The 27,233-nt window shown below is 41.7% G+C and overlaps 1 protein-coding gene across 4 annotated transcripts in view; it reads right to left on the bottom strand.

Annotated features, from left to right (window-relative positions):
• plekhm3 (pleckstrin homology domain containing, family M, member 3) overlaps window positions 1-27,233 on the bottom strand; it is a 35,848-nt gene that overhangs the window by 5,862 nt on the left and 2,753 nt on the right. For 2 of the 4 annotated variants that reach the window (XM_061692934.1, XM_061692933.1), the window contains exons 3-8: window positions 26,223-26,759; window positions 19,227-20,168; window positions 13,406-13,551; window positions 10,210-10,403; window positions 7,771-7,834; window positions 1,512-1,669 (exon numbers count right to left, since the gene is read on the bottom strand). In XM_061692934.1, coding sequence (XP_061548918.1) covers window positions 1,512-1,669; window positions 7,771-7,834; window positions 10,210-10,403; window positions 13,406-13,551; window positions 19,227-20,168; window positions 26,223-26,688 — 1,970 coding nt within the window. In that variant the 5' untranslated portion in view covers window positions 26,689-26,759. The remainder of the gene's footprint in view (window positions 1-1,511; window positions 1,670-7,770; window positions 7,835-10,209; window positions 10,404-13,405; window positions 13,552-19,226; window positions 20,169-26,222; window positions 26,760-27,233) is intronic. The other 2 variants (XM_061692936.1, XM_061692935.1) reach the window with 1 other exon arrangement.

The raw sequence follows: 27,233 nt of genomic DNA, 5'->3' as shown, positions 1-27,233 counted from the left end.
GCTGCGAATTGCTCCAGTGAGAGTTGAAGATCGCAGCTTGATGAAGCCAACAGAACCACATCATCTGCAAAAAGCAGAGACGCAATGCTGATGTCACCAAACCGGAACACCTCAACGCCTTGGTTGCGCCTAGAAATTCTGTCCATAAAGCTAATGAACAGAATTTGTGACAAAGGGCAGCCTTGGTGGAGAGGAACATTTTTGTGTATGGAAAATCTGGTCCAAAAACACCTTCAAATTCGAGTAAAACAACATAACTTGATTATTTCTCAACATATCGCCTCAACCCTTTTGTTTCCTCTGCTACTCAGGGAAGCGCTTCTCTGACTGGCTCACAAGTTTCAGTTGAAAATATCCACCAATAGCTTGTACGGGCCCAAATTCCCAGTGGAGAGGTTCTCCAAGTCGATGTGTCAAAATCACTGTGATGCTTCAAACGGTGTCACTTGCTCTAAAAACCCAACTTAAATTCGTAATACTCGCGGATCCAGACACTGCATGTGACAACCTAATCAGAAATTTTTCTGATTCTATACGTTATTTTATCCCTAAAAAGACTGTCACATGCAGAGGCAAAGATCGGAACCCTTGGCTCACAAAAGGGATACTAACTTATATAAAACAGAAAAACAAACTATGACCAGTACATCAAAAACCCGTCTATAGTTAACAAAAATAAATATAATGCATACAGAAATAAGGTCACTCATATATTAAGGAAAAATAACATGACCATTCTTCGAACAGCTAAGGACAGCCCAGGATGATTCTAACATAAACGAAACATAAACAAGACAAATATCATATTCCACTCCAAAAAAAAAAACAAGTGGATCACATCCATCTCAAGATTGACTAAACCTGGGATTAGAAACTGGCTGCCATGAGAGGATCACCACTAACATTTATTTGATATAAATATATTAATGCATAGAAAGTCATGGGTGTGCATTATACATAGGAAGAAGGGTTTTCCTGATTTTTGGAGTCAGTTTTGGGGGTGCGCGTTATACTCGAGAGCGTATTATACGCAAGAAAAAGGTAACTTCTGTGCAATACATTTTAACTGAACCATTAAAATGTTTTTTTATATATATTATTTTTTTCCCCAATATTCAAGCATAGTGTTGTTGTTCAAACTGTACATACCGTCATGGAAAAAAATTATTATAGCACCCTTGTTTCTTTAATGGCCAGATATCAGCTCTTAAATAAAATTATTTTTGTTGCCATCATTATATTTGTCCAAACAAATGTACCTTTAGTTGTACCAGCCATAAAAAAAATAAACTGCAGAAACAAGGGGTCTAATATTTTGATCATGACTGTAATGTACGAAAGCGTAAAAAAATGATTTGGGGAATAAAACCTCTGTCATTTTTGGCCTACTACACTTTTTTTTTTTTAATGTTGGTGCTCCTTGGAGAGCCAAGTAATTTATTTATACATTTTTTGGGTGCTCCTGTTGCAGGATGTTTTTGAATGCGAAGAGTAGTAATGCAAACAGTAACCTGGCGGTGGCGCTGTCCTGGAAAGGGTAGATGAGACTTTGGCTGTGGCACAGCTCGCAGATGAAGCCCTTCTGGCGGCACAATGTGCACGCCAGCACGTGAGCGCTGGCGAACTTGATGACCTTTGAGAGGAAGGGTGCCAGCTGACCGTCAATCACCTGCGGGGGGCGGGGCCAGGCAAACGCATGTTAGCACACACACAAACGCACGCATGTACACACACATGCAGGGTTTTAGACTAAGCCCTGTTTGAAACCCCTCTTTGAACCATAACACTGACTTGAAACTAAGGCTGCAAGAAATGATTACTTTAATAATTGATTCATCTGTTGATCTTTACGATTAATCGATGAATCCACGTTAAAAAAAGCATTTCAAAATTCCCATCCGTTTTTTTTTTTTCCAAAAACAGGACATTATTTCAAATTGACAGTGCAGAAAATGCATAAAGATAAATTAATACTGATTCAGCCACTGGTTTGGTCTGTAACATGTCAGAAAATAGGCACAAATGTTGAGAATTGTTTTCAAAAGTAAAATAAGTCTTACGTCAAATGTCATATTCTAGTTAAACACAAAGATATCCAGTCTGTTTTATTTTTATAATACGCATAATTGTTCATCTTTACTACTTTACTATTACCAGCCATCCATTTTCCGTACCGGTTATCCTCACTAGGGTCGCGATCGTGCAGGAGCCTATCCCAGGTGACACTGGGTGAGAGGCGGGGGAAACACCCTAAACTGGTCGCCAACCAATTACAGGGCACATATAAACAAACAACCATTCGCACTCACATTCACACCTCTGGGCAATTTGGAGTCTTCAATTAACCTACCATAAATGTTTTTGGGATGTGAAAGGAAACCAGAGTAGCCAGAGAAAACCCATTCAGGCACGGGGAGAACATGCAAACTCCACACAGGTGAGGTCGGATTTGAGGTCGCTGTGAGGCAGATGTGCTAACCAGTTGTCCACCAAAAAGAATTACAGACCGACACTGAAAACGCAATTTTGGACCATTTTCGGCGAGCGAAAACTTTGGATGACTTAGAAATTTGTACTGGCCTGAGCGGGCCAGTGTCTATATGTAAGCGGTGGCCCGACACAGCGACGTAGTGGCCCCGGACCACCGTTATTGTATTTATTGTCCCTGATAAGTATTGCGTGATTAAAAACTCAACATAAAGTACAAGTTCAAAAAATGTATTACCTTACTAACAGACGAGCAATCCTCCACAAATCAAATTCAGGTCCCTCTGTATATAACAGTCTGAAGTGAAATCAGTGCAGTGCATAATACTGTGTCTCATGGTTAGATGCATCACAGCATACAGTACCACCATGCATGACACAAATATAGGCTTTTTTTTTATGTTAAACTTGCACAGCCTTCTGTCGATCATTGTAATAAACAACTAGCCACTAGCCCATTTGCTTTTATCCGTAAAAGTCATAGTCAAATTGAATGAATGCAGAGAGAGAGAGAGAGAGAGAGAGAGTGCTAGAGAGGTGTGAGTAAGTTGAATGACAGAAGAAGAGGAACCCATCAAATCTGCTCTCAGCACTCACCGGGCAGGAGCCAATACAGGCACCGCCTGATGACGTCGCTTCTAGGCGACACACGGTAAGAGATTTACAATTCCCAAACGACTGTTCGACCTTCCTTGCTTCGTTGCGCACGGCCGTACAGAATAGCTGTCGGAAAACCGAACAAATAAATTTCAAATAAATGCCAAAAGCTCATGTATGAAATTAATTGACAAAGACGAAAACCAAGGACTGTTTCGCCATAATTAGAGTTTGTCTTAGTTATGTAGTATGTTTTTTTGAAAACAGTTTTATTTTGTTTGCAAAAACCCTAATTTGAAACTGAACGCTGGTTTGAAACTCTAAGCCTCGTTTGCAACCTCAAACTGGGCTTGAGACCCTAAGTTTTTCTGGAAACTAAAACTAAAACAAGCAGACATTCCAACAGCTTCTTCCCTCTTGCCATTAAATTGCTAGAACGCTGCATCATTTGCACAACTGTAACTGTATCAGCATTACCAGTAACCTTTTATTGCTAAGTGACTCTACCTAGTGTGGTTTTATGTCTCAAAAGTATTTTTTGATCAAAATGGCTGTCTATTGTCGTACTAGAGCGGCTCCAACTACTGGAGACAAACTCCTTGTGTGTTTTGGAGATACAGTGGGTACGCTGTATACTAAATATACAGTAAATAATAAAATAGATAATAAATAAAGAGGATTCTGATTTGAAACCCTCACCCTTGTTTGAAATTAACCCTGGCTTGAAACCATAAACCTTTTTTGAAACCATATTCTAAGACCCTAACTTCAACTTAAAATCCTACATTAAAACCCTAACGGTTGTTTGAAACCCTAAACCGATCTTGATAAACCTAATTTTCTAACCCTAACCCTGGTTTCAAACTCTACTTGGAGATGATAACCTTTGTTTGAAACTCTAACCCTGGCTTGGCACCTTACTTTGAAACCAAAATCATTATATGAAACTGCAACAGAGGCTTAAAACTCCACTTTACAACAATAACCCTTTGTGTGAAACTCTAACCCTGACTTTGTTACCCTCCTTCGAAACCCTAATTTGAAACAGTGACCTTCATTTCAAACTCTAACCAAGGATTAAAACGCTACTTTGAAACACTAACCCGGTCATCCACTTCTAATTTATTTTTTGTGTATACACATTTAAAATGTTGAATGTTGTTTCTAAGCAGACACGCATTACAAATATTCAGTCGCAATTGGAGGTGCGGCGGGTCAAAAGGACACGACTGCCAAAATTTAATGACCCGTTCAAGAATGTTTTTTTTTTTTTGTTTGTTTGACACTCTGTTCACCTAATACTAACCTTCTTCATAGATGTTCATAAAATTTACTGCAAAGAACTATAACAACCTAGCGCGACCTTTGTTCGTTGTGAACACTCATGAATACTACACACTCCTTGTACCCTTCACCTCCAAACACACGCACAAACGAGCACACACAAACGGGCGCACACACACACGCACTGGAGTTGAAGCTTGTCCTCTTTACTGCATGCGGAGCCTTTGTGCTGCCTTCTAATCCGCTAAAACGGACGTTAAACAGCTGCCCACACGACTGACTGATTGACTCAAACGCACGCACACACCCGGCACACACATACATACGCACGCACGTACACAAACACAAAATACTACTCACAAATACTTAAATACCTTTTAAAATAAGGGAATTATATTAAATATGTATGTAAAATCCCAAACAAATGTTCAAATCTATTTTGTGTTTTTCTAGTAAAATATATATTTACAAATATCCCGATTCTCCCAAAAAAAACATCCCAACATTTGGTTTTTCAATCTGTAATTTGGAACCATTTAAAATAATAATCATTTGACATGAAACTTTAAAAATATGCGTCTCAAGTATTTACAAGGTACAAATGATGTCTAACTTAAACATTGTAAAATAGTAATTTATAAGATTAAAAAATTAAACAATTAACCTCAACATTACAAAATTCATTATAGAAACATAATTCTAAAAAATAAAAGCATGAATAATTTATGGTATTACAAAATATAAAGGTTAAAGACTAAAAATTAAAAATGGAGTATACCATTTACATTAACAAATATGAAATTATTTTCTAAATAATCAAAAATAAAAGTAAAAATATTTATTACAATATTTTATATTAAAAAAATAAAAGTACACTTATTACATTTAAAATATTTAAAATTCATTTTAAAAAATACTGAAAACTAAAAAACTAAAGATGTTAAACAATGGTTTCATCAAAAATAAAAAATGTAACTTAATTACATAATACTTTATCATAACGAATTGATAAAAAAAAGTTACATATTATTTATAGCACTATATATAATTTTTTTTAACATAATGTCTTTGTTTTAATTTGTGTATATATATTTGTCATTTCTCATTGGCTCTGACCTACTTCTACTTTTAAAAACAAGTCCTGCTCGGAAGCCTCCACTGCGGACAGTTACAAAATGGCTTCCTCCAAAGTGCCATTGATGGCTGAATCCTGCGCTCATGTGCTAACATGTATATAGTTCATTTTTATATAAACTGAACAATAACTAACGCTTTCCTTTTGAAAATCTATTAATTTGACTGATTTGAGTGTTTGAATTAATAGCAGTTGTTATTCATCAAAAGGTCATAATTGGGGGGGGGGGGGGTCTAAAGTAAAAATGTTCACACTTTTAATACCAAAATGACTTTACAGTTATGTGTCCCAAAATATATGTCATGTTTTACAACATCTTTCCTGAAGATGCTAATTAGATTTTTGGATATCTAGGATTTTTCTCCTCTTTTCCAAGAAAACTAACAAATACATCATTGTGTCTTGAGAGTTCTTTTACAAATGGTCCTATGTCTCTCAAGCTGTTAATGTCATTGGAGGGAGCCTTGTTAGGTTGTTGCAATACACTGGAGGAATCTGTGAGCTCAAGTGCCAGTATGAGGCAGCCTTTTTGCATTCACAAAATAACAGACAGCAACATAGATGGTTTTATTCCTGAGCTATGGATTCGTGAAAACGTCACAACAATTGCATTTCATTACCGTTATTACGAATGTACACAGACTAGTGTGCAATGGGTTTCATGAGTTGTTAGGATCATTTATGCACTTGTATCTGCATTTATAAACTCAAATGATTTTGATCTGTTTTTGTGTTTATCATTAAGCATTTTTTTCCTTCACAGTTATGAAAGAAGTGTATTTCAATGGGCCACCACAATTTGCTCTGTCATTGGGTTCTATCAACAAAGCTGAGGCAAAATTTTAGTTGTTACCATTGTTTATGATTTGTCCCATACAAGTTGAAGAAATCTTGTTGTTTGGATGACATTTGCATTGGACTGCCATGAAATGAGTGCATTTATCTCTTGAATGTCATTAGTACTATGGCCAGAAATTTTAAATCATCAATAACGTTTGGGAAAATAAGGCTTCAAAGCATGTCTCTTTTAGCATAGAAGACATTTACACATAAAACCCAGACGGCATAAAAAAAAATAATTTTGGAAATAATTTTATATTTTTAAGATTTTACCATTATTAATGGAATGATATGAAAATGACCCGTGTGTGTGGCTGAATGGAGGCATGTCACGCTTTGTTTTCCCGCCTGTTGCTTCTCAATGTGAGCAATTAGCCGAGCACAGCGACAGTGTGGGAGTGGACGAGGTACGTGGAGGGGGCTAGAGTTCGGGGGGGCTGTGACTGAGGGGTGCTTTCAGCGTGAGAGTGGGCGAGCAAGGGAGCCCCCCATCCAAGAAGAAAAGAGGGGCAGGGTGCAACATAATCACCCACAAAAGAACTTTTCACTCATTTGTGAACGCTTTTCCTCTAAACCCTCGGACACCACCCCCCCACCCCTCAATTTACCTCCACTCCACCACCACTTCCGCCATGTTGGCCTCATTTGAACAACACACACACACACACACACGCACTAAAAGTTAGCATGCTCGACTGTGTCCACTAATAACGCCACAAAGAAAGGTTTTATGCACATACAAGCAAAAGTATTGGAACACTATCATTGTCCTCAAACACTTTCATAACCCAATCTGTTTCTTTGTGAGCAAATACACTGTTTTAATGGCAAAATATTGCACTTCTGTGGAAAAACTACATTCCAAATATGTACCTTGTTTGACAATATATCGTATTTTGGGTCAAATGCTGTGTTTCTTGAACAAGTACAGTGTTTTAGTGGAAAAAAACATTTTTTGTGAGCTATTACAATGTTTTGATGACAATTTCACATCAACATGGGAAACTAGCCAGTTTCAGAATAAACCTATAATTTTAACAGTAACATATAGCCTTTTAAAGCAACAACACACATTTTTCTAATGAGGAAAAATTGGGTCACTCATATCTCAAGTCACCAATCTGTATCATATTTGTGACAATATGTAGCATTTGGAGGACTAGTATAGCCTTTTCCTGAACAGGTAAGGTGTTTTAGTGGCAAAACATAACATTTTCCTACTCTTTTTGTGAGCTAATATATTGCTTCATGACGAAATATTGTATTTCAGTGGGGAAATTACACCTTCCCTGGCCAAATATATCATTTGTGTGACAATATATAGTGTTATACAGACAAAGTATAGCATTTTTGTGCCTATCGACAATTTTTTGTGGTCAACCATTGCTTCTTCGTGTGTGTGTGTGTGTGTGTGTGTGTGTGTATACCTGCTGTAGGTCAGCGATGGAGTAGAGGTGAATGTGCTGCAGCAAATACTCTCGAGGGAAAATTCTGTGGAGGGAAAAAAAACAACAAGTGGAGGTGAGTCGTCCATGTTTGTGACCATGTTTAAACATGGCCTCTCTGTAGACTGGTTTACATGGAGCCTTCCTTCTATTCCAATTCTAATTGGTTTAGAAGCCTAAACTGAATGAAATTGCTCCATATAAACACCTCAATCGGAATAAACAGGCCGAATCCAAATGGAATTTCATTCAGTTTCACAGGGGTAGAATATTCCTTTTGCCAAACTGGGGGGGGGAGAAGAAAAAAAAAAAAAAAAAAAAAAAAAAAAAAAATCACCGTCTGATTTTTAAAGAATTTATTAGCAAATTATGACGAAAAAATACCGTATTTTCGCGACCATAAGGCGCACCGTATTAAAAGGCGCAGTCTCAGTTACGGGGTCTATTTCTGTATTTAACACATACATAAGACGCACCGTATTATTGGGCGCAGGCATGGTAAACCATACGGTAGCATGCATGCACGCTAAAACATACGCTAGCATGCATGCTAGCGTATGTGTTTAAAAAGGCAGCGGGAGGAAAACTGAGTTTGGTTCTACTTTATTGAAGTATTTCACAATGTACTTACGTTATTTTTCGATCAATCCTCATCCACAAATCCATCAAAGTCCTCATCGTCTGTATCCGAAATGAACAGCTGAGCAAGTTCTCCATCAAACATGCCGGTTTCCCTCTCGTCATTGTCGGAGTCAGTCTCGTTGCCGTTCAGCAATGATTCCGGCGTTTTCCTGCTTCCTCCACTTGCGAACCATGGATTCGTTGATCTTGAATTCTCTGGCGGCTGCTCAATTCCCATCTTCCCCCGTATAACTGATAGCTTCCAGTATAAACCGTGCTTCGTAAGGCGCTTCTCTTCTTAGGTGCCATTTTCGGGGGTCCTTAGCCAAACCGATGTTTTGCACAATGCGCAAACCAGCGCTATATACCTACTGGGGGCGTGCCTTTAGCGTCCTCTTTCACGCGCACCCTTCCCCCTTTAACGTCCGCATGCTGTCTGTCCTCAGTCACGTCCGCTTTTCCTCTATATAAGCAGCGTGTCAGCACGAAATGCTCCGTCAGTCAGTAATTGAAGCGGAGCGCTCATCAAAGTCACAACAACAACATTTACAGATTTGGGAACTCTGTGCACACATAAGGGGCGCCGCATTATAAGGCGCCCTGTCAATTTTGTAGAAAATTTAAGACTTTTAAGTGCGCCTTATGGTCATGCAAATACGGTAGGTATTTGATCAATAACAAAAGTTCATCTCAGTACTTTGTTATCTACCCTTTGTTGGCAATGACAGAGGTCAAACATTTTCTGTAAGTTTTCACACACTGCTGCTGGTATTTTGGCCCATTCCTCCATGCAGATCTCCTCTAGAGCAGTGATGTTTTGGGGCTGTCGCTGGGCAAAACAGACTTTCAACTCCCTCCAAAGATTTTCTATGGGGTTGAGATCTGGAGACTGGCTAGGCCACTCCAGGACCTTGAAATGCTTCTTACGAAGCCACTCCTTCGTTGCTCGGGCGGTGTGCTTGGGATCATTGTCATGCTGAAAGACGCAGCCACGTTTCATCTTCAATGCCCTTGCTGATGGAAGGAGGTTTTCACTCAAAATCTCATGATACATGGCCCCATTCATTCTTTCCTTTACACGGATCAGTCGTCCTGGTCCCTTTGCAGAAAAACAGCCCCAAAGCATGATGTTTCCACCCCCATGCTTCAGAGTAGGGATGGTGTTCTTTGGATACAACTCGGCATTCTTTCTCTTTCAAACACGACAAGTTGAGTTTTTAACAAAAAGTTCTATTTTGGTTTCATCTGACCATATGACATTCTCCCAGTCCTCTTCTGGATCATCCAAATGCACTCTTGAAGACTTGCTGGAAGTTACGTGTATGTATTACATAACATATAAACAATGCAAATATGAATTTTAACTGACCCCATAACATCTTTGTCATCTGACCTTTTAATTATTCTTGTTAAAATCTGTACCAAAATTTCACATGTACAATAAATAATGATGTTGAAATATTGCAAGGATTTTTTTGTGTTACCAAACCCCTTTTTATAGTAACTTGAACAATAGTTGAACAAACTAATTTTGTTGTGTATATATAATACTATGATCCAGCGATGAAACATTTATCTGGTTTCACGGTCATAACGGTCCTCTGACGGAAACTGTACCAACAACGTGGCCTGTGACAAAAATTAGTTTGACACCCCTGATATACAGCCGTTGAAAATTTTGTTGCTTAAATATACAATGCTTGATTCTCTTTTGTTCTGTGTCAGTTTAACAGTAAACTTCAACTGGGAGTGACAAAGAAAAACGGCGTGCTTGAAACAAGCACGCTGAGTTCACTGTACCTCCGGCGCAGGTCCTCAGCGATGGTGGCGCGGCAGCTGAAGAGGTAGGCACGCAGCGACTGCAGCTGCTGGCGGAGACGCAGCACAGCGCTGAGGGGCTCGCAGTGCTCGTACAGTCCCCCATTGAGCTGCTGCACGTCCAGTAAAGGCTCCTCATACACAAACTCTAGGAACTCCTTAGCCTGCTTGGACACCTGCAAGCAGATTGCAGACACAAGTCACAGAAGGACATTTGAAGCCTCGTCAGCGTGTTTATTTCTATTCAGCAAGGTTGCGGTTATGGGTCATTTTCATATAATTTGATCAATAACGGTAAAGACATGGGCTACTGTAATTTCTTTTGAAAACCATTTCATTTTATTGGTATGAGTATTTGAATTATTGGCCATTGTTGTCGATCGAAAGGTCACAATTGTTTCTAAGAAAAACAAGTATTCTCAAGTAATATTTTTCAAACTATTAATGTCAAAATGTATTGACCGTAAGGTGTCTCAAATGAAGTTTCATGATTTGCAATGTTTTCTGAATAAGCTAATTACATTTTTGAATATACAGTGGAACCTCGTTTTAACGGACAAATGGGGGCGGCGGGTCGTCCGTTACAGTCGACTGTCCGCTATATTTAAACACTTTTTTTTCAGCCATATACACCCCTATTACTGTACAGTACAAAATTATTGTTTCGTACTTTTTTGGTAGCCTAAAAGGCCCAGTACAAAGTACGTTATTGTAAATAATATAAAAAAGCTTGAAAATGTTTGAAAAGTTTAACATTTTATCCAAACTTACCACGCTGGTGTGCTTGATGGTGACATTGTTGACGTACTCATAGGCGAGTCAAGGCGGGTCGCTTTCATTGGGAGGAATTAGTCTGCTTCCTATTTCCAAGTCCGTTGCCATAGATGAATGGCTTGACAAGTAACCGTTACTGTACCAAAAATACCATGTTCCAGACTGCAGAGACTTGTGCATTATATTCCTCTTTGAGTTAACACTGCAGCACATGTACGCTTTTTCTCCAAGTGACAATAGATAGATCTATTGCCATCATGGCCGCCACGTCAATGCATTGCCTGGAAATCTTGCCATATTCAACATGGCCACCACATGTCAAGGAAGTGGCTTTGATGGGACACACTGGGGTGGGGGGCAGATGCGTTTAACTGCTTAGTGATAGAACCGGTTTTTGAGCCTCGAAGCGGTAAAGAAAATGGATGGATGGATGGTTATAGACATTGTCCTGTGTGATGGGGGGGAGAAAAGTGAGTGTCCAGGGTGGGAGGGGCTGGCTTTCCTTAGTAGTCTGCCGGTGTAGATGTCCCTGAGGGTGGGTAGTGTGCAACCAAACACCCAACTCTGCTGTTTTCACCACCCGGTACAGATCCCTCCTGTTTTCTTCACAGTACAGCTGCTGAACGAACTTATATAGCAGTAGCTCAGGAGGCTCTCCATGGTGGACCTATAAACGTTTATGAGCAGGTGCTTGGGGGAGCTGGGCTTGGCGTAGTTTCCTGAGAAAGTAAAGTATTTAACGTCCTTTCCCACCTGATGGGAGATGTTGGTGCTGAGGTCTGCTGAGATGTGGACTCTGAGAAATTTGAAGCTTTTCACCCTGTCTCCTTCCTGAGATGTCGGATCTCCTAGCTCTATTACGGTAGAATAGTGATTGAAAAAGTATTAGGCCACTTCTCAATTTCTTCTTTTTTTTTGCACAGCTTCCAAGAGACCAGCAGGCGTCCCTTGCATCATTTAACATCAGTGTTCATACAATAAGGAAGAGACTGGGCAACAATTGCATCCGTGCAAGGTGAAAACCACTGCTGATCAAAAAGAACAAAGGCTCATCTTAATTTTGCTAAAAATCATCTGAATAATTCCCAAGACTTTTGGGAGAAAACCCTGTGGACTGCCGAGACTAAACCCAAACTTTTTGGAAGGTGTGTGTCTCGTTACATCTGGCGTAAATGTAACACATCATTTCAGAAAAAGAACATGATAACAGTTAAACATGGTGGTGGTGGTAGTAATGTGATGGTCTGGGGCTAACTTACAACTTCAGGGGCTGGACGACTATGATTGATAGAACCATGAATTCTGCTCTTTACCAGAAAATCCTGCCTCAAGCTGAAGCGGACTTGGGTTCTGCTGCAAGACAACAGAAACTCAACTTCGGAATGGCTTTTTATATAAAGAAAAAAAAAAAAAAAAAAAAAAAAGTTTAGGAGTGCCATCGTCAAATTCCGGACTAGAATCCGATTGAAATGCTGTGGCATGACCGTAAAAAGGCCGTTCATGCTCAAAAACCCTCCAGTGCTGCTGAATAAAAACAAACTTGGAAAAGCGGCCAAAATATCTCCACAGATATATGAAAAACCCATTGCAAGTTATAGAAAATGCTTGATTTTAGTTGTTGCTGCTGAGGGTGGGCCAATCAGTTATTAGGTTTAGAGGGCCATTACCTTTTCAAAGGGCCAAGTAGCTAAGATTATATTTTTTTAATAAACTGCATTTTATGTTTACTTTGGTTATGGCTGATATTTACATTTGTTTGATGATCTTAAACAATTAAGTGGGGAAACTTTGCAAAAAAAAAGTAAGAATTTGAGAAAGGTGCAAATATTTTAAGAGTTTTTATTATTATAAGCGTGTAATGGGTTTAATGAGTGGTTAGGATCTTTTATGCACCAGTATATGCAGAGTTTGAAGCAACATATGTAAATTGCGCAACTCACACGATGTTTATAAAGCTTTTTATGTCTAACAATCATGCCCTTTTGTCTGAATCGTTATAAAAACAAGTATTTCAATGGGCCGCCACCATTTGCCGTCAATAAGGATTGCTTTTAGTATGAATGACTAAAATTTTAAATCATCAAGTACTTTTTGATAATATGACTTTTGCATGGCTGTTTCATGCTTCATTCTGTTTGTTTTTGAAGGATATTTACAAAATCTCTGACACTGCCACCATATAGCGCTCGTATCTCAAGTTCGTGCATACAAGTCAAATCAAGGAGGAATTATAAAATAAATAAATAAAGTCGAACGACGGCCTGTATCTCGATAAACTCATAAATCGAGTCACTCGTATCTCAAGGCACCACTATATCTATTTTGACAAGGTGGCAATTAAGTAATATGAACAATAGGCAAGGCTCAAGAGGACAGTTAGTTGACGTGTTTTTTGGCACGTCACCTTGTGCTTGCAGGTGTCCCAGTTGTGCAGCAGGCGAGCGGGGATGACGAAGGTATTATCCTGGTGGCAACTTTGACAGTAATACCAGCCGCTGTAGTGGCACACTTTGGCTTTGCCTCTGGAGGCGCCCACTGGACGCTGACAGCCTGTACACAACAGTGATAAGTCAATGCCACATGTCAAGTTCAGGCCACACGCACTAACATGGAGATGTTACGCAATTTACTGGCACCAATCGGTCTAGTATATGTGGCTCACATTTGGTAGACATTGGACAACTCTCTTTGACACAAGTTTATCTTTGAAGGACACAAATGGACAAAAATGACCCTGACGTTTGTTGAGATTTGTGTCTTGTCGGGCAAAGAGAGTTTTTTTTGGGAGTCTACTTATGATAGACATCTCACCAAATTTCTAGATGTTAAGTAAAACCGCCTTCGGGGGCTGAAATTTTAAGAAAACCCCTCCGAAATTACCAAAATGAGCCTAAAATAGACAAAATGGAAAACTTCCTGTGTCTTTTCAGGCATGGCATTTAAGATTTATTTGTGAGTCTATTCAGGATTTTCTGTAACACTTATCCTCACCAGGGTCAGGGGCACGCTGGAGCCCATCCCAGCCATCCTTGGGCAAGAGGCGGGGTACACCCTGAACTGGTTGCCAGCCAATCTCAGGGCACATATGAACAAACAACCATTTGTACTCACATTCACACCTACGGGCAATTTAGAGTCTTCAATCAACCTACCATGCATGTTTTTTGGGATGTGGGACGAAACTGGAGTGCCTGGAGAAAACCCATGCAGGCACGAGGAGAACATGCAAACTCCACACAGGTGGGGCCGGGATTTGAACCCCGGTCCTCAGAACTGTGAGGCAGACGTGCTAATCAGTTGTCCACCGTGCCGCCAGGACAGACGTGTCTAGCAAATTTCATGTTGCTAAGTGCAACTTTTCTGAATTTTCAGAAAAATCAAAAGCATCCCTGGAAACTTCCTGTAACTTTAAGGCATAGTTTGCTATTTTATTTATGGGGTCCACACATGATAGATGTGTCTAGCAAATTTTATTGTGCTAGGTGAAACTGGCTTTAGGGGCTGAATTAAAAAATTAAAAAAGCACCCCTGGATATGACTAAAATGACCTGAGAATTGATGCTTCAAATCAAGATGGCACACATCCTGTATCTTTTTAGGCATTGTTTTTAATTGTTTAGTTCTACTCATGATAGACATGTCTAGCAAATTTCATGTTGCTCAGCAAAACTGGCTTTGGGGGATGAATTTTCAAAGAAAATCTAGGCACCCCTAGAAATGACAAAAAGATCCAAATTTGATGTTGCTAAGTGAAACTGGCTTTGGGGTACGCTAACGCATAAACCTCCCAACATCCACCTGTGTAATGGCTGTCTCGTGCTGTCACGCTTCAGGCTGTAGTCACAACACAAACAGCTGTAGAACAAATAGATCTTCCCCTCTGTTCAGTTTGATTGCTTTGTCCCATTTTCACCTAAAACACACACACATGCACCCCCCCACAGGTGTCTCTTATCAAGCAAACATCTGAGACAGCGTGAAAAAGACGCAAAGAAGAAAAGAGTGGAGCTTATCATCAGGAAGCCACGACGTGTGTCAGCCTGAACACGACCTCGCTGCGTTGTATGTAAAGGTACCAACACCCAATGGGGGTGTTAAGTCAAGCCAGTGAGGCTTCTGATGTGGTAGCAGAGGCGTCAAAGACACAGGATAGCGTCTGAAGAAAAGGGAATGCGGGAAAGGTGGGACAGGGGTGTACACTTCTTCCTCCGCAATTGCCGCTGTTTGCCAAGTGTAGCCTCTTACACTCAGAGCGCCTGCAAAATTGACGCAACAGAAATCATTTACTAAGCTTTCATTGCTGCCCTCTGACACTACCTCAGAAAAACCCATTCTGAATTGGTACCTTTCACACAGGACCAAAGAGAAAGCCTTCTTTTGATGGGCAGTGTGAAAGGTATCGCAAAAGGGGTTTTACGTTTAACACCAAACACTCATTTCTTCCCCCTCATTGTGTTGTCAAGTAATTGTTCCAGCACAATAAGTGTAGCCCCTTTTACACAATTCAACTAAATTGGCATATCAGTAAAGCCGGAGAAGTGGATATCAGGTGTTAAAATTCACGCCCTGATACTGGCTTTCCACTACCTTTGACACAGCCGCCATTCCATCTGGCATGTCTCCGATACCACCTCGTAAATCAACAAATTTGCGACTCGACCTCACCACCGCACTCCGTTTCGGTACCTTTCACACAGACCAGCGATCTAGGAAAAAGCTGGCTTTTGTGGGGAGTGTGAAAGTAAGCAGAAAAGGTTTGTGACACTCACTTCTCCTGCCCTGTTGCAGGAAAAGCAATTGCCGCTGTTCGACAGGTGTAGCCTCTTTTGCACAATATTTGCAAAATTGATACCATGATACCAGCTTTCTAGTATCCCCTTTCACGCAGCTGCCGGACCACTTCTGACACTACCGGAGTAGTTGGAAAATTTGCAGGTCATCTTCCCATCCCATTCTGTATCGGTACATTTCACACAAGACCCGGAAGAAAGCCGCCTTTGATTGGTAGTGGGAAAGGTACACAATGTTATCCACCATTTAGAGAGTGTTAGTTGTCTGTTAATTGTCGCTAAAGCTTCTAGCAGCTTCCGCCGTTCCTCTCTGATCTTTTATTGCGAGGACGGGCAAGATGAATGGGAATTCAAACGCGGCTCAAAAAGGTCCACCGATTGTACCTCGGTGCGCTGCGGTGGCGGGGGGGAGGGGGGTTTCACTTTGACCTGAGAGGGGCGAGCGCACGGCGGTGGGAGACGGCATGAGGGCCGACACCGGGCTTTCATCTGTCCACCACGGGTCCGGACCTGCACACCTCTCAGAGGATCAGCGTGTGTGTGTGTGTCTGTGTGATTGTGTGTGTGTCTGTGTTAAAACGGACCTTTGATGTGTTTTCTTTCCCACTGACAAAACACTCCAGCATGCATGATTGGTGACCACTGAAAAAGAATGTGTGTGTGTGTGTGTGCGTGGTGTGTACGTGCGCACGTGCGTGTGTTAGGGATGCATGTTAACTGCTTTTTCCACCAATAACCGATAACTTGTTGCTTTTCCAAGCCAATACAGATAACCGATATAATTTTGTTTAATGGTTTATATCAAGGGCATTCAACAATTTCCAGGCCGAAGACCCCCAAACTGCTGGAAAACTGGGGACACCATGGTTATGTATAGTGTATATACTTGTATTTTATCTCAGACTGGTTGCACAATAGAATGCCTTTTTATTCATATAAAATCTAATTAAAATTTAGGTTCAAATATTCATGGTTCTTTTATTTTAAACAATATCAGAACGGGCGATCATTCATGTTTATGTTTATTTTAAGATATGTCAATTAGTGGCTGGCACAGAGTGACGGGGGAGTGTTGGTGCTGCTCGAGCAAGCCGGCAGACGCGTGGATAGGCGGTCGCACATTTCCCTGCAGAATGAAGGAGCGCCGTTGCGTCTTTTGATACTAACTTCATTTGTGGATTATTTAATGTATTGTCAAGTTAGCTAAAACTGTAAAGGAATATGCAAAGGAGCGGCATTTGCAGGGGTTACATGTTTTTACCTTAAATGTTAGCCCACCGCGATAACAGTGCTTAAGCATGCGGCCAAGCTGCCCACGCTGCTGCTGTGTCAGCTTGAGACGCTAAGAGTGTCCGCTGCTTCGCAGCCCGCTGTGTATTGCCGTGAGTGTCGTAGTTACAAACCCGAAGATGGTCGTAATTTCACAAGTGGTCGTGATCATAAGCTAATTGACTGCGGATATTGACTAATTTGGGTGTCGTAGGCAAAGAATTTTGGTCAGAAAACCCAGGACTGTAAGGAACCAATGCAAATTGCTGGTGAGTGGCGACCAGCAGTGCGCCACTGAATGCAGCTGTGGTTATTGGTCTAGTTTTCTTTGTTATCGGACCAATGAGTGTGACATCATTTTAGTAGTAGTTATAGGTAGTCGTCATGCATCTCGAGTGTGTGTCCTGTACGATGAAAACGACACCAGGGGTGAGAATCGCCGAGTAACGTGCGATACAGTTTTTGACTATACAGTGACAATCAATATATTGGAAGAAAAACGGCAACAATTCATGACGACAACATAAGTGAAGGAGGTAATGTTAGAAAGATCAAAGAAGACTGCAGCTATCAAATATTTTAGTATTCAAGTATCATACTGAAAATTCTTTCGACTAATCGAGTATTCCAATAATATATAATTCTATTTTTTTTTTGGGGGGGGTGTATATTTTATTTCCATTAATAAATTATGGCTTCAATATTGCTATTTTATCAAATGAAAAAATATGAAGAAGTAGAGGGTGACACCTTTCATCACCAAGATTGACTATGAATGCGGTTGAAATGGTAAGACTATATTAAATGTTAATTAATGTTCTTATTACAGTAAGTGTTGAGATGGTCCCTTGTTAGATAATAATCCTCAAGAAGGATTTTAAGGACTTGATCTGGCTCAGAAAATATAAAATTCGAAATTTTTAGTTGATTCAGTTCAAAATCTTAGGTGCTAAATATTAGTAAACCAACTTGAACCTTCAGATATTTGTAACAGATTTCAAAAGCAGGAAAAAGTGGCCTAAACTACAAAAATGTCCTTTTGTCAACAAGTAAAATGGGTGGGGCTTGGGGGGTGATGGGGGTCATTGTGACTGAGTTTGCCTTGGGCCCCCAAATGACTAGCTACAGCCTTGAGCTGAGCTTGCTACTTCGCCAGCCGGCCACACAGCCAAACTGGGATTAGCGGCTCGTGCATTGGTGAAGAAAGCGGAGGGCTAGCTAATTAACTAATGTGAATTGCAGGGCACATTAACCACTGACACTATGTACGTTGCGGCAAAACGCTTCAATTCTTTTTTCTTTCCTGAATGGTGGATCTGTATGGCTTTTGTGCTGGAACAGTTTTGCTGTGCAGCAGGGGAGTTTGAAATACTCCCTCTGCTTATTTTTTATTTTTTTAATTATTCTGATGTTTATTGAAAATGCAGCCGGACAGAAAAAGGGTTTTAGGGGACAGAACAGACAAGGGGAATAGGGGTGCGAACCACAGCAGAAGAATAGTTAGACAGTCTAGATACTTGACCACAAGTAACGTTACAACAGTCAAATCGTGTTCCTATTTGTGGATGGGGGGGGCGGGGGCACCTGGTGAGGACATGCAACAACTAACCAAAAGAACAAGATGAGAGAAGTTTTGTTTTGACTTTTTGCCTAGAACAAAAATAAATAAATCAAGGTGGGGGAGAAGAGAAAAAAGAACTGTTGGAGAAAAGAGAGAAATAGAAGGAAAAGTGAAGCAGAAGAAAAAAAGTGTACATGAAAAAGAAGCAGATGAAGGAGCATGAGAGAAGTAGAGCAAAGAGCAGAAGAAGAAATACTACACACACGAAGGTGAACACGCAGAAGAAAAATGAGAAGCAGAAGATAGAGGAGACCGAAGACCAACAAGAGGGAGAAGTAGAAAATTAAGAAGAATGAGGATAGAGATCAAGAAGAGGAGAAGCAGAAGAAAGAGTGGAAAAAGATGCAGAAGGAGAAACGAAGAAGAACAAGAAGCAGAAGGAGGAGAAGGGGAGCCCAAAAGCAGAACAAGGAGAATATGAAGGAGAAAGATACGGATGAGAAGATAGAAGCAGCAGAAGGGGGAGGAAAGAAGAAGACAGAAGAAGAAGATGGAGGATGAGAAGGAGGAGAAGCTTGTGTTGAAGAGGACAACAGTATTCTGACCTGCGCACGTGAAGCCCTGAGCCGTGAGTCCTTTCTCTAGGGCGACACAGGTGAGAAGGCTGAGGAAGCTGGTGGTGACCGACTGCCTCTTGGCTCTCTGCTCCTTCTGCCTCCTCTCTCTGGACCTCAAGAGCACCCCCTGCGGGAGCGGGGCACCGCACTCCTCCCAGGCCGGACGTCGGGTGCCCACCGCCCCCCTCAGGGCCTCTATCCACTCCCGGGCTTTGGCGGCGGTGTCGGCTTTGAGTCGGAGCGCGTCGTCGGTGAACACCGCCTGGAAGCGCTCCCCCTGGTCCGGGGCCTCGGGGTCTGAGTGCACACCCAGGCAGGAGGCCAGCAGGTACTGGCGAACGGGGCGCGACACTGGGCCGCGCCCCTCGGTGGGGAACGCCTGTAAAGTGGTTCTGTTCAAGACAAAGGTGAAGGCGCACCAGTTGTTTTGCTCCAAGAGTTGGTGAAGGAGCCCCGCTTTGAGGACGTCCTGGCATCGCTGGTTGAACAGGGGCAGAGTCGTGGGACGGCTCAGCGGGGGGATGCCGTCCGAGGTGGCTGCGTCGGGGAAGGTGACCACCTTCTCCACTACCACCTTCCTCTGCCTGGCAGGCCTCACAGCCAGGACCTTCTCCCATATTAGGCGCCGCCACTCGGCCGCCTCCCACTGTGTGGCGGCCCTCAGCTGCACCCGCGTACTGTTGAAAAAGACGGCCTGCAGGATGCGCGTATCAGCGGGCTGGCAGGGCGCGGGTGCCACCACGCCCTGGCAGTGCGACAGCGAGTAGGCGGTGCCCAACTGGCGGTTGGCACTGCTGTCCAACGTGTAGAGGCGCAGCTCGCAGGGCGTCAGCTCCGCGTGGCACTCGCTCCAGCGGCCCCGCAGGCCCTCGCGATACTCCATCTCGGCCTGCTTCAACACCATGCAGCTATTGCTGCTCCCCTTTTCACCTGCACAGGAACAGTTTTACAAAATACAGTGGATTTTATTGCGTACTGAATCCTCAAACCTTTTAAACCAAAATAGCCAACTTCCTGTTCAATATTAGGCATGGGTCCTGAAGACTTTTTCATACACTCTCAATTTTGTGCTGATCTACGAAACTGGTGTCCGGCGCTGAATTTGTATTCCAACTTGTCATAACGTTTCATAGCTTTTTTTTTGTGCAACCTGTAATGATAGACCACTGATTTTGGTGTTGATAGGTGAAAATAGTATCAGGGACCAAATTTATTTCATGGACTGAGCCATTCCAAAAACAGTAACCAGTCGTTTATCGCGGGGGTTACGTTGTAGACCACCCCCACAATAGAAGAAATCCACGAAGTAGCGACCAAGTATTCATGGTGATATTCATATATTTTTAAGTTACATGTGTAGTCTTTGTCACCAATAAACAGTACAGTATTTGCAGCAGGTATTACCTTTGTCCAATTGAAGTTGCCATCGACGCATTCGTCACGATAGTAACTAAGTAACTAATGCACAGATGGTGGGGTACTTCCTGGCTACAGCATTAGCCACTGAGGTTTACAGTGACGGTCTCATTGAGGTTACCAGCAGGTGTGTTAAGAATGTCCTTTTGATTACTGTAGTTTGTTACCTTTTGTTAAAAAAAAACAATTGAAAGAGTACCAATGGCTTCCCCCCCTCTATCCAAACCACCTGTTATGATTACAATTTGTTCTAATTAGCGATGGCCGGCTACATTCAATTAGCTAATAATGTTTACTTATCTGAGACGTGCAGTTGAGTAACTGTACTGTACTACAGCCTACAAAGAAAAACAAAATCTGCGATGCACTGAACTGCGTAAATGAACTGAAATATAGCAAGGGACGACTGTACTTGAAAATATTCGACTTTTTTATGCATCTTGGTATGATAGACACATCGTTGTGTGGGTTGATGAAACTGGTGTCGGGGGTTGGATTTTTTTTTCCATTGACAAGCTGTCCGAATCCTTAAAATCCTACAAAGCAAAATGGCTGACTTCCTGTTTTGGGTATGAATTAAGGCAGCATGATTATGGCGAAAATAATAATTATGATAATTTTGATAAATATTGCAATTATGATTATTATTCCTCATGTTAGGGAAAAATCTATTTTTATTGCACTACTTTTCAATAAACAATATGTAACAGTTTTCAGTGCAAAATCAATCTTTAAATAAGAATAAATGTTAGATAATAAAAAAAATAAATGTACCCCCCAAAAAAAATTCTCCTTTACCAAGGGCTAACTGGATAAATATGCTATTACAAAGTGCAATCACGAATTGCAACTTAATGGAAGCAAATACAGTTTATGCATGAAATGCAATAACATTAGGCCCTAAGCACCAATTTTTCATTTGAAAATCCCCATCAATATAGTGAAGGTCACTGGTCAGTCGTGCACGGTCGCAAACTGCGAAGAACTCAACAGTTGTGGTTTCCCTCTCACATTTACTGCGGTTCAGCCAATCGAAATGTTGTAGTCAGGGCAGCCGCTCCAACGATTATTAATAGTGTCTTACCGTAACCCGCCGTCTCTCCGCCAACGTGCTGAGAGGGCCAACTTCAAAATAAAAGCTTCTTATATTACTACATCAGACATCAATGCCATTTTAAGCTTTTATTTTGAAGTTGGTCACAGAGCACGGTGCTGGTCTTTAATGAAGCCTTAACCATACATTTGCCCACTGGTGGCTGGCTGATGAGGTTGCGGGCACTACGACAAATGAAGCACTTTTCATATGCAGCAGTGCCCACATAGAAAAAGTCAAAATATCGCAGACGATCAGCCTCATTTAATTGTAGCCAAAATCGAGATCACGATTAAATTACGATTGATTGTGCAGCCCTAGTAGGAATCCTTGAGACTTTTTTTTGGCGTCCTGTTCTGGTCAATATGTCTGCCGAATTTCATGTCAATCGGTGGATGTGGTGTCAGGGGCTGATTTTTTTTTTTTTTTTTTCCCCCTCCCATAAATGGGTGTTCACAACTCCTTCACAACAAATTCTTAAAAAGCAATATTGCAATATAGACTTCCTGTTGCATTTCTGGCATAGGTCCTTGAGCCTTTTTCTTTTTTTTTTTTATGACAGACATGTCAGCCAAATTTCTTGTTGATCGGTAAAAGTGGTAGTTTTTAGATGTCTTGTGTTCAGACAAATGTCTTTGCGGTAAAGAGAAGTTTCGCTTACCTTGCTGACAGTTTCGGCTGTGACTTCAGCCTTTGTCAGAGCTGTCACCGCTTCCAGGTGTGACGTGTCTAAAAACAGCTGATCGGGCCTGGAAACCTTCAAAATAAAGTTCCCCGACCCGACGGTGTTAATTTTGAATGTCTGAACACAAGAAATCTAAAACCTATCATAAAAGAAGACATGATGTATGCATTCGATCTACAGTAAAAATGGTGTTGGGAGCTGATTTTTTTTTTTCTTCCCACGAACGGGCATTCGCAACCCCTCTTTCACAGAAAATCCTCGAAACCGACTTGGCTGACTTCCTGCTCAAATTCAGGCATGTGTTCTTGAAACTTTTTTGTGTGTACTATCGTGACAGACATGTCCACCCTGTTTCATGTCAATCGGTGAAATTGGTGACAGTTGCTCGTTTTTCTTTTCCATGAACGGGCCCTCGCAACCCCTTTTTTCATGATGAATCCTTCAAAGGCATCCTTCCCAAATGGGCTCCAATTAGCATCGTGTTCACATTGATTGCAGTTAAAACACACTTGCGTCTTTGTGTTGGCACGTCAATAAATCAAGGCGCGTCACATTGCCTCCATTTATTTCAAACAACAACAATGGCCGCCGCTGTCACGCTAATTCCATTTTCTCCCGTCCGCGTTTCCTCTGACGGCTGTCGGCTTTGTTTTCCCGGCGGGAGGGAGCAAAAATTACCTCATCGATCTTATCAAAACACGTTTTGTCAGCGTGTTAACAAAGCCTTTTTGAATATGTAAATTAGCTGCAGCACAGGTGATCTGATTGGCCGCCGTCACGCTTGGGAGGTTTGAGAGGGAAATGTGCCAGCGTCCATTAGACTGGACCAAGCCTGAGTGATGAACTAGCTCGAAATGCTAATTTGGTATCAGAAACACTGGCTTGATTTTCTCATATGGAATTTCCTCTTTAATGAATTGAAAAAAAATTAGCAAGACAGGAGTGTGAAGTAGAGCTGCAACAAATGATTATTTTAATAATCTATTAATGTGTCTATTATTTTTTTCCATTAATCAATGAATTGGACTTTAAAATGTTTCTTGACTTTCATCCCTTTATTCAAAAACAGCACTTTTCAAATTAACAGTGCAGGGAACGCACAAACATAAATGGATTATGATTCACTTTCTGGATTGGCTCGTAACATCTGTCAGAAATTTTGCAAAAATGTCTTGTTTTCATTAGACTTTACACCGATTTTAATCGGGCTGATCGGTATCGGCCGATATTTAGCATTTTATGCTTATCGGCTTGAATGTCATAATTCGCAGATCCGATCAATGACCGCAAAAGACATTGACTCCGTGTCGCCACGTGCACAGTATATTTGAATCCAAAAGCTCGTTTATTTTTAGCCTTGTCGCATGTCTTTTGATGTGGTATTGGAAATAGCTGATGGCCAATAAAGTTATTTAAAACAAAAAATTTATAAAACATGTCGGCGGTGTGGAACAGACAATACGTCTGAGACAGACAACACGTAATGCACGGCTAAAACTACAAGACAAATTTGCTCTTTCACGATTTCACTGTCAGACTACTGCAATAAAATCTTGTATTCCGATACCACCGCATCCCGTTTTTTACGATCATTGGGCTTTATCTTGTCAACTCAAATGCGACCGGATACACTTGTTCCCGTGGCGACGACAACAAGAGTGGAGCGCGCCGACTTTGTATTATAAGGACAAAATGGGGGAAAACGTGTGTTGGTGGTCACCGGTGCTCAGGACAGGAGAGGACGTTCGTTTAAGGCTTGCTTGAGGTATGTTCACGTAATTTTAATACGATACGGCTCACAAGCAGCCAATAAAATGTTATGTAGCCTAGCAAGCTAGTGGTAGCACGAACTGTTGGACGTAAACATGCCGCCGTTCTGTCGAATCATGCTCTAAAGTTTCGTTGGGTTAAGTAATTTAATTAAAAATAAAGCAATTTAATTACAGGAAGTTAGCACCCATTATTTCTGTCATGTAATGTTGGTTTGACCTGACTGATTAGACTACAAGAGCTGACTAGAGCAGTGATTTCCAACCTTTGTGGAGCCAAGGAACATATTTTACAATTGAAAAATCTCACGGCACACCAACAAACAAAAATAACACAAAAAGTGGATACATTAATTACTGTATTTACTTCCTGCCATCTAATAGAAGACCATTCATTTGTTCTGTTTGTCACTATGCCTCACTGGCATAAATAGAGGAACAAAGATACATTATGTATTGTAAATATAATTTTTTGAGCCATTAAGTACACAAGTATATACAGTAAATGAACAGGTCATTTAAATAGGCACATTCCTCCATCTTGTGATCGGATCGCTGATCGGTTATTGGTTTTTTTAAACTCGCTGACCAGTGATCGGTCGCAAAAATCCTGATCATGTAAAGCCTAGTTTTCATTCAACACAAAGGTAATCAGTCTGCTTTCATTGAGCACTACAGAAATCAGAGAATAGTTACTCTTGAGATACTGAAATCAGAGGATTTCGACAATTTGACGTTCAACAAGGTCTCGAAACGATAAATCGATTATCATAATAGTTGTCGATTAATTTGATAATCGATTAGTTGACTATTAATTGATTAATTGTTGAACCTCTAGTGTTAAATTGAACACCTGATATCCCACCAACATTGCGGTAAAAGGAGTAGTCAATGTCCGAACTATTTTAGACCAATGTCGCGCTTTGCTGGGTTCTTCGTAAAAAGTAAATAAAGGCGGCCAAATAGTTGCCCTTCAGTGACAGGTCTCTGTGTGAAAGGCATGAATGCGGACACAAAGTGCACGTGGGCTCATTGTGTTGATGCTAACCAGCTGTTGCTGATGGAGAACGCAAACACAGTGCTTTGTCCCATCCGTCGGGGCTCCGCCCCCCCACTGCACTTTCTCCCCTTTTCAGCCTAAACAGCCTTCTAGCTTTTCACGCGAATGCTAATGTAGTGTAATCCCGCCCGTGTCGGGAGGCGCCTTAATTAGCTTCCTGTGCGCTCACCTCATTTGAGTCCATTTGCCGACAGGATTACCAGCTATTATCGCGCACATCCCCAGAGCTCTGGGGTGTGTGTGTGTGTGTGTGTGCGTGTGCGCGCGCGCGCACACACACACACACACACACACACACACGAGTCTTTTCAAGATATCATTTTCTATCATTACACCCTCCTCTGAGGACATGAAGACAATCAAAAAGTACACGGCAACACAAACAAAATATCAGAATTTGCAGCTAAAACATCGTACCTAATATTTTGGTATGGACAAACCCTGGATTTTTGCCCAACATTCTTGTTCCATTTCAGATGTGGTTCATTTAGACTTTTTCATGCATTATTTTGACAGACATGACTGATGAATTTCATAATGATAAGTGAAACGAGGAAAGGGGGCTAATTTTTTCAAGAACCAGAATTCGGAACCGCTTTTCATGGCAACTCATTGAAACCTTCAAAGCAAAATTCCTGTTCAATATTGGGTATGGGTCCATGAGACATTTTTTCATGTGTCCTGTCACGATAAACATGTCCACTGAATTTCATGTTAATCAGTGAAACTGCTACTTTTCTTTTTTTTACTATCCCCCCTCTCCCACAAACGGGACTCAGGCAACACTTTTTTCATGGTGAAATCCTCTAACCCAGTAGTTCTCAACTGTTGTTGGCATGGGACCCACTTCTATAGAACAATAAATATTTGTACAGTATATCATATTACTAAATGCGGTTTCCAATGAGTTTGCTGTACCACTAAAAGCATACTGCTTGCCATGACATGTGTGCGTACCGACCTTCCATCTGGTGGGTGACGATGGCGTTCTTCAGAGTGTCCTCAGTGGGGAGCCCGTTGTCAGTGTAGCCAGCCGTCCGGTAGTTGACGTCGGACCTGGACCTGTTGTGTCCCTTCTTGAAGGCATCGTTGGCGGTGCCGGTGGCCGGGGTGGCGCCCTCCTTGCCGTGCGCCAGCAGGTCATTGGTGGATCGCGCGCGGTTCCTCTTGCCGGGCCTTAGGCCCACTACGCTCAGGCCGTCGGCCCAGGCCAGCCCAAGTGGGCCCACCTCAGGCTGCTGTCCCACCAGGAGGTTCCACACGCCGCTGGAGCTCAGCCTGGCCAGCGTGGCGCTCGACGACGCCTCCTGGAGCTTCTTAGGCTGCTTGTCGTCAGGAGCGGGAGCACCTGGGGCGGCCAAGTCCTCGGTGGCCTCCAGAGCCGGGCTGATGTCGCCCACCACGTCTAGATGCCTCAGGCACTCCATCTTGCGTGCACAGCTCACGCTAGCTGCGTCCAAACATCTGGGCGTGTGGACCGGGATCCTTACGGAGCTGTCTAGAGATAGACCGATGTTTTTTTCAGGGCCGTTACCAGTACTGATTATTAGAAGCCAAGGAAGCCGATAACCTTTATTTAGAGCTGATATCGGAGCTGCCCACCTATTAAACTTCACTTCCAGAACAATTTGTGCAAATGTATCTGAATTTCCATATTTTCAAAATGGTGTCAAGAACATTTCCGTGTGACAGTCATAATCGTAAATTATTAACTTATGCCTTCAATATTTGTGATTTTAATAGTTTTATTACATCAACGTTGTAATGGTGGACACAGTTGCAGCCTCAATCAAAGTACCGGTATATGAGATGTCAATGTTCCAACATCAAAAATACCTGCATCTGTGTCTATGGGCGGGAGGCGGGGTACACGCTGAACTGGGCGCCAGCCAATAAAAAAGCGTGCACTAAGCAACTGTTCACTGTGGACGTGCCGATAATGTCAGACGCTGGATTCTTTTTTTCCAATATC

This window comes from Phycodurus eques, chromosome 12, assembly GCF_024500275.1.
Source record: "Phycodurus eques isolate BA_2022a chromosome 12, UOR_Pequ_1.1, whole genome shotgun sequence".
Lineage (NCBI taxonomy): Eukaryota > Metazoa > Chordata > Actinopteri > Syngnathiformes > Syngnathidae > Phycodurus > Phycodurus eques.
The sequence above is the reverse complement of the archived record's forward strand: the minus strand, read 5'-3'. Positions and strand labels throughout refer to the sequence as shown.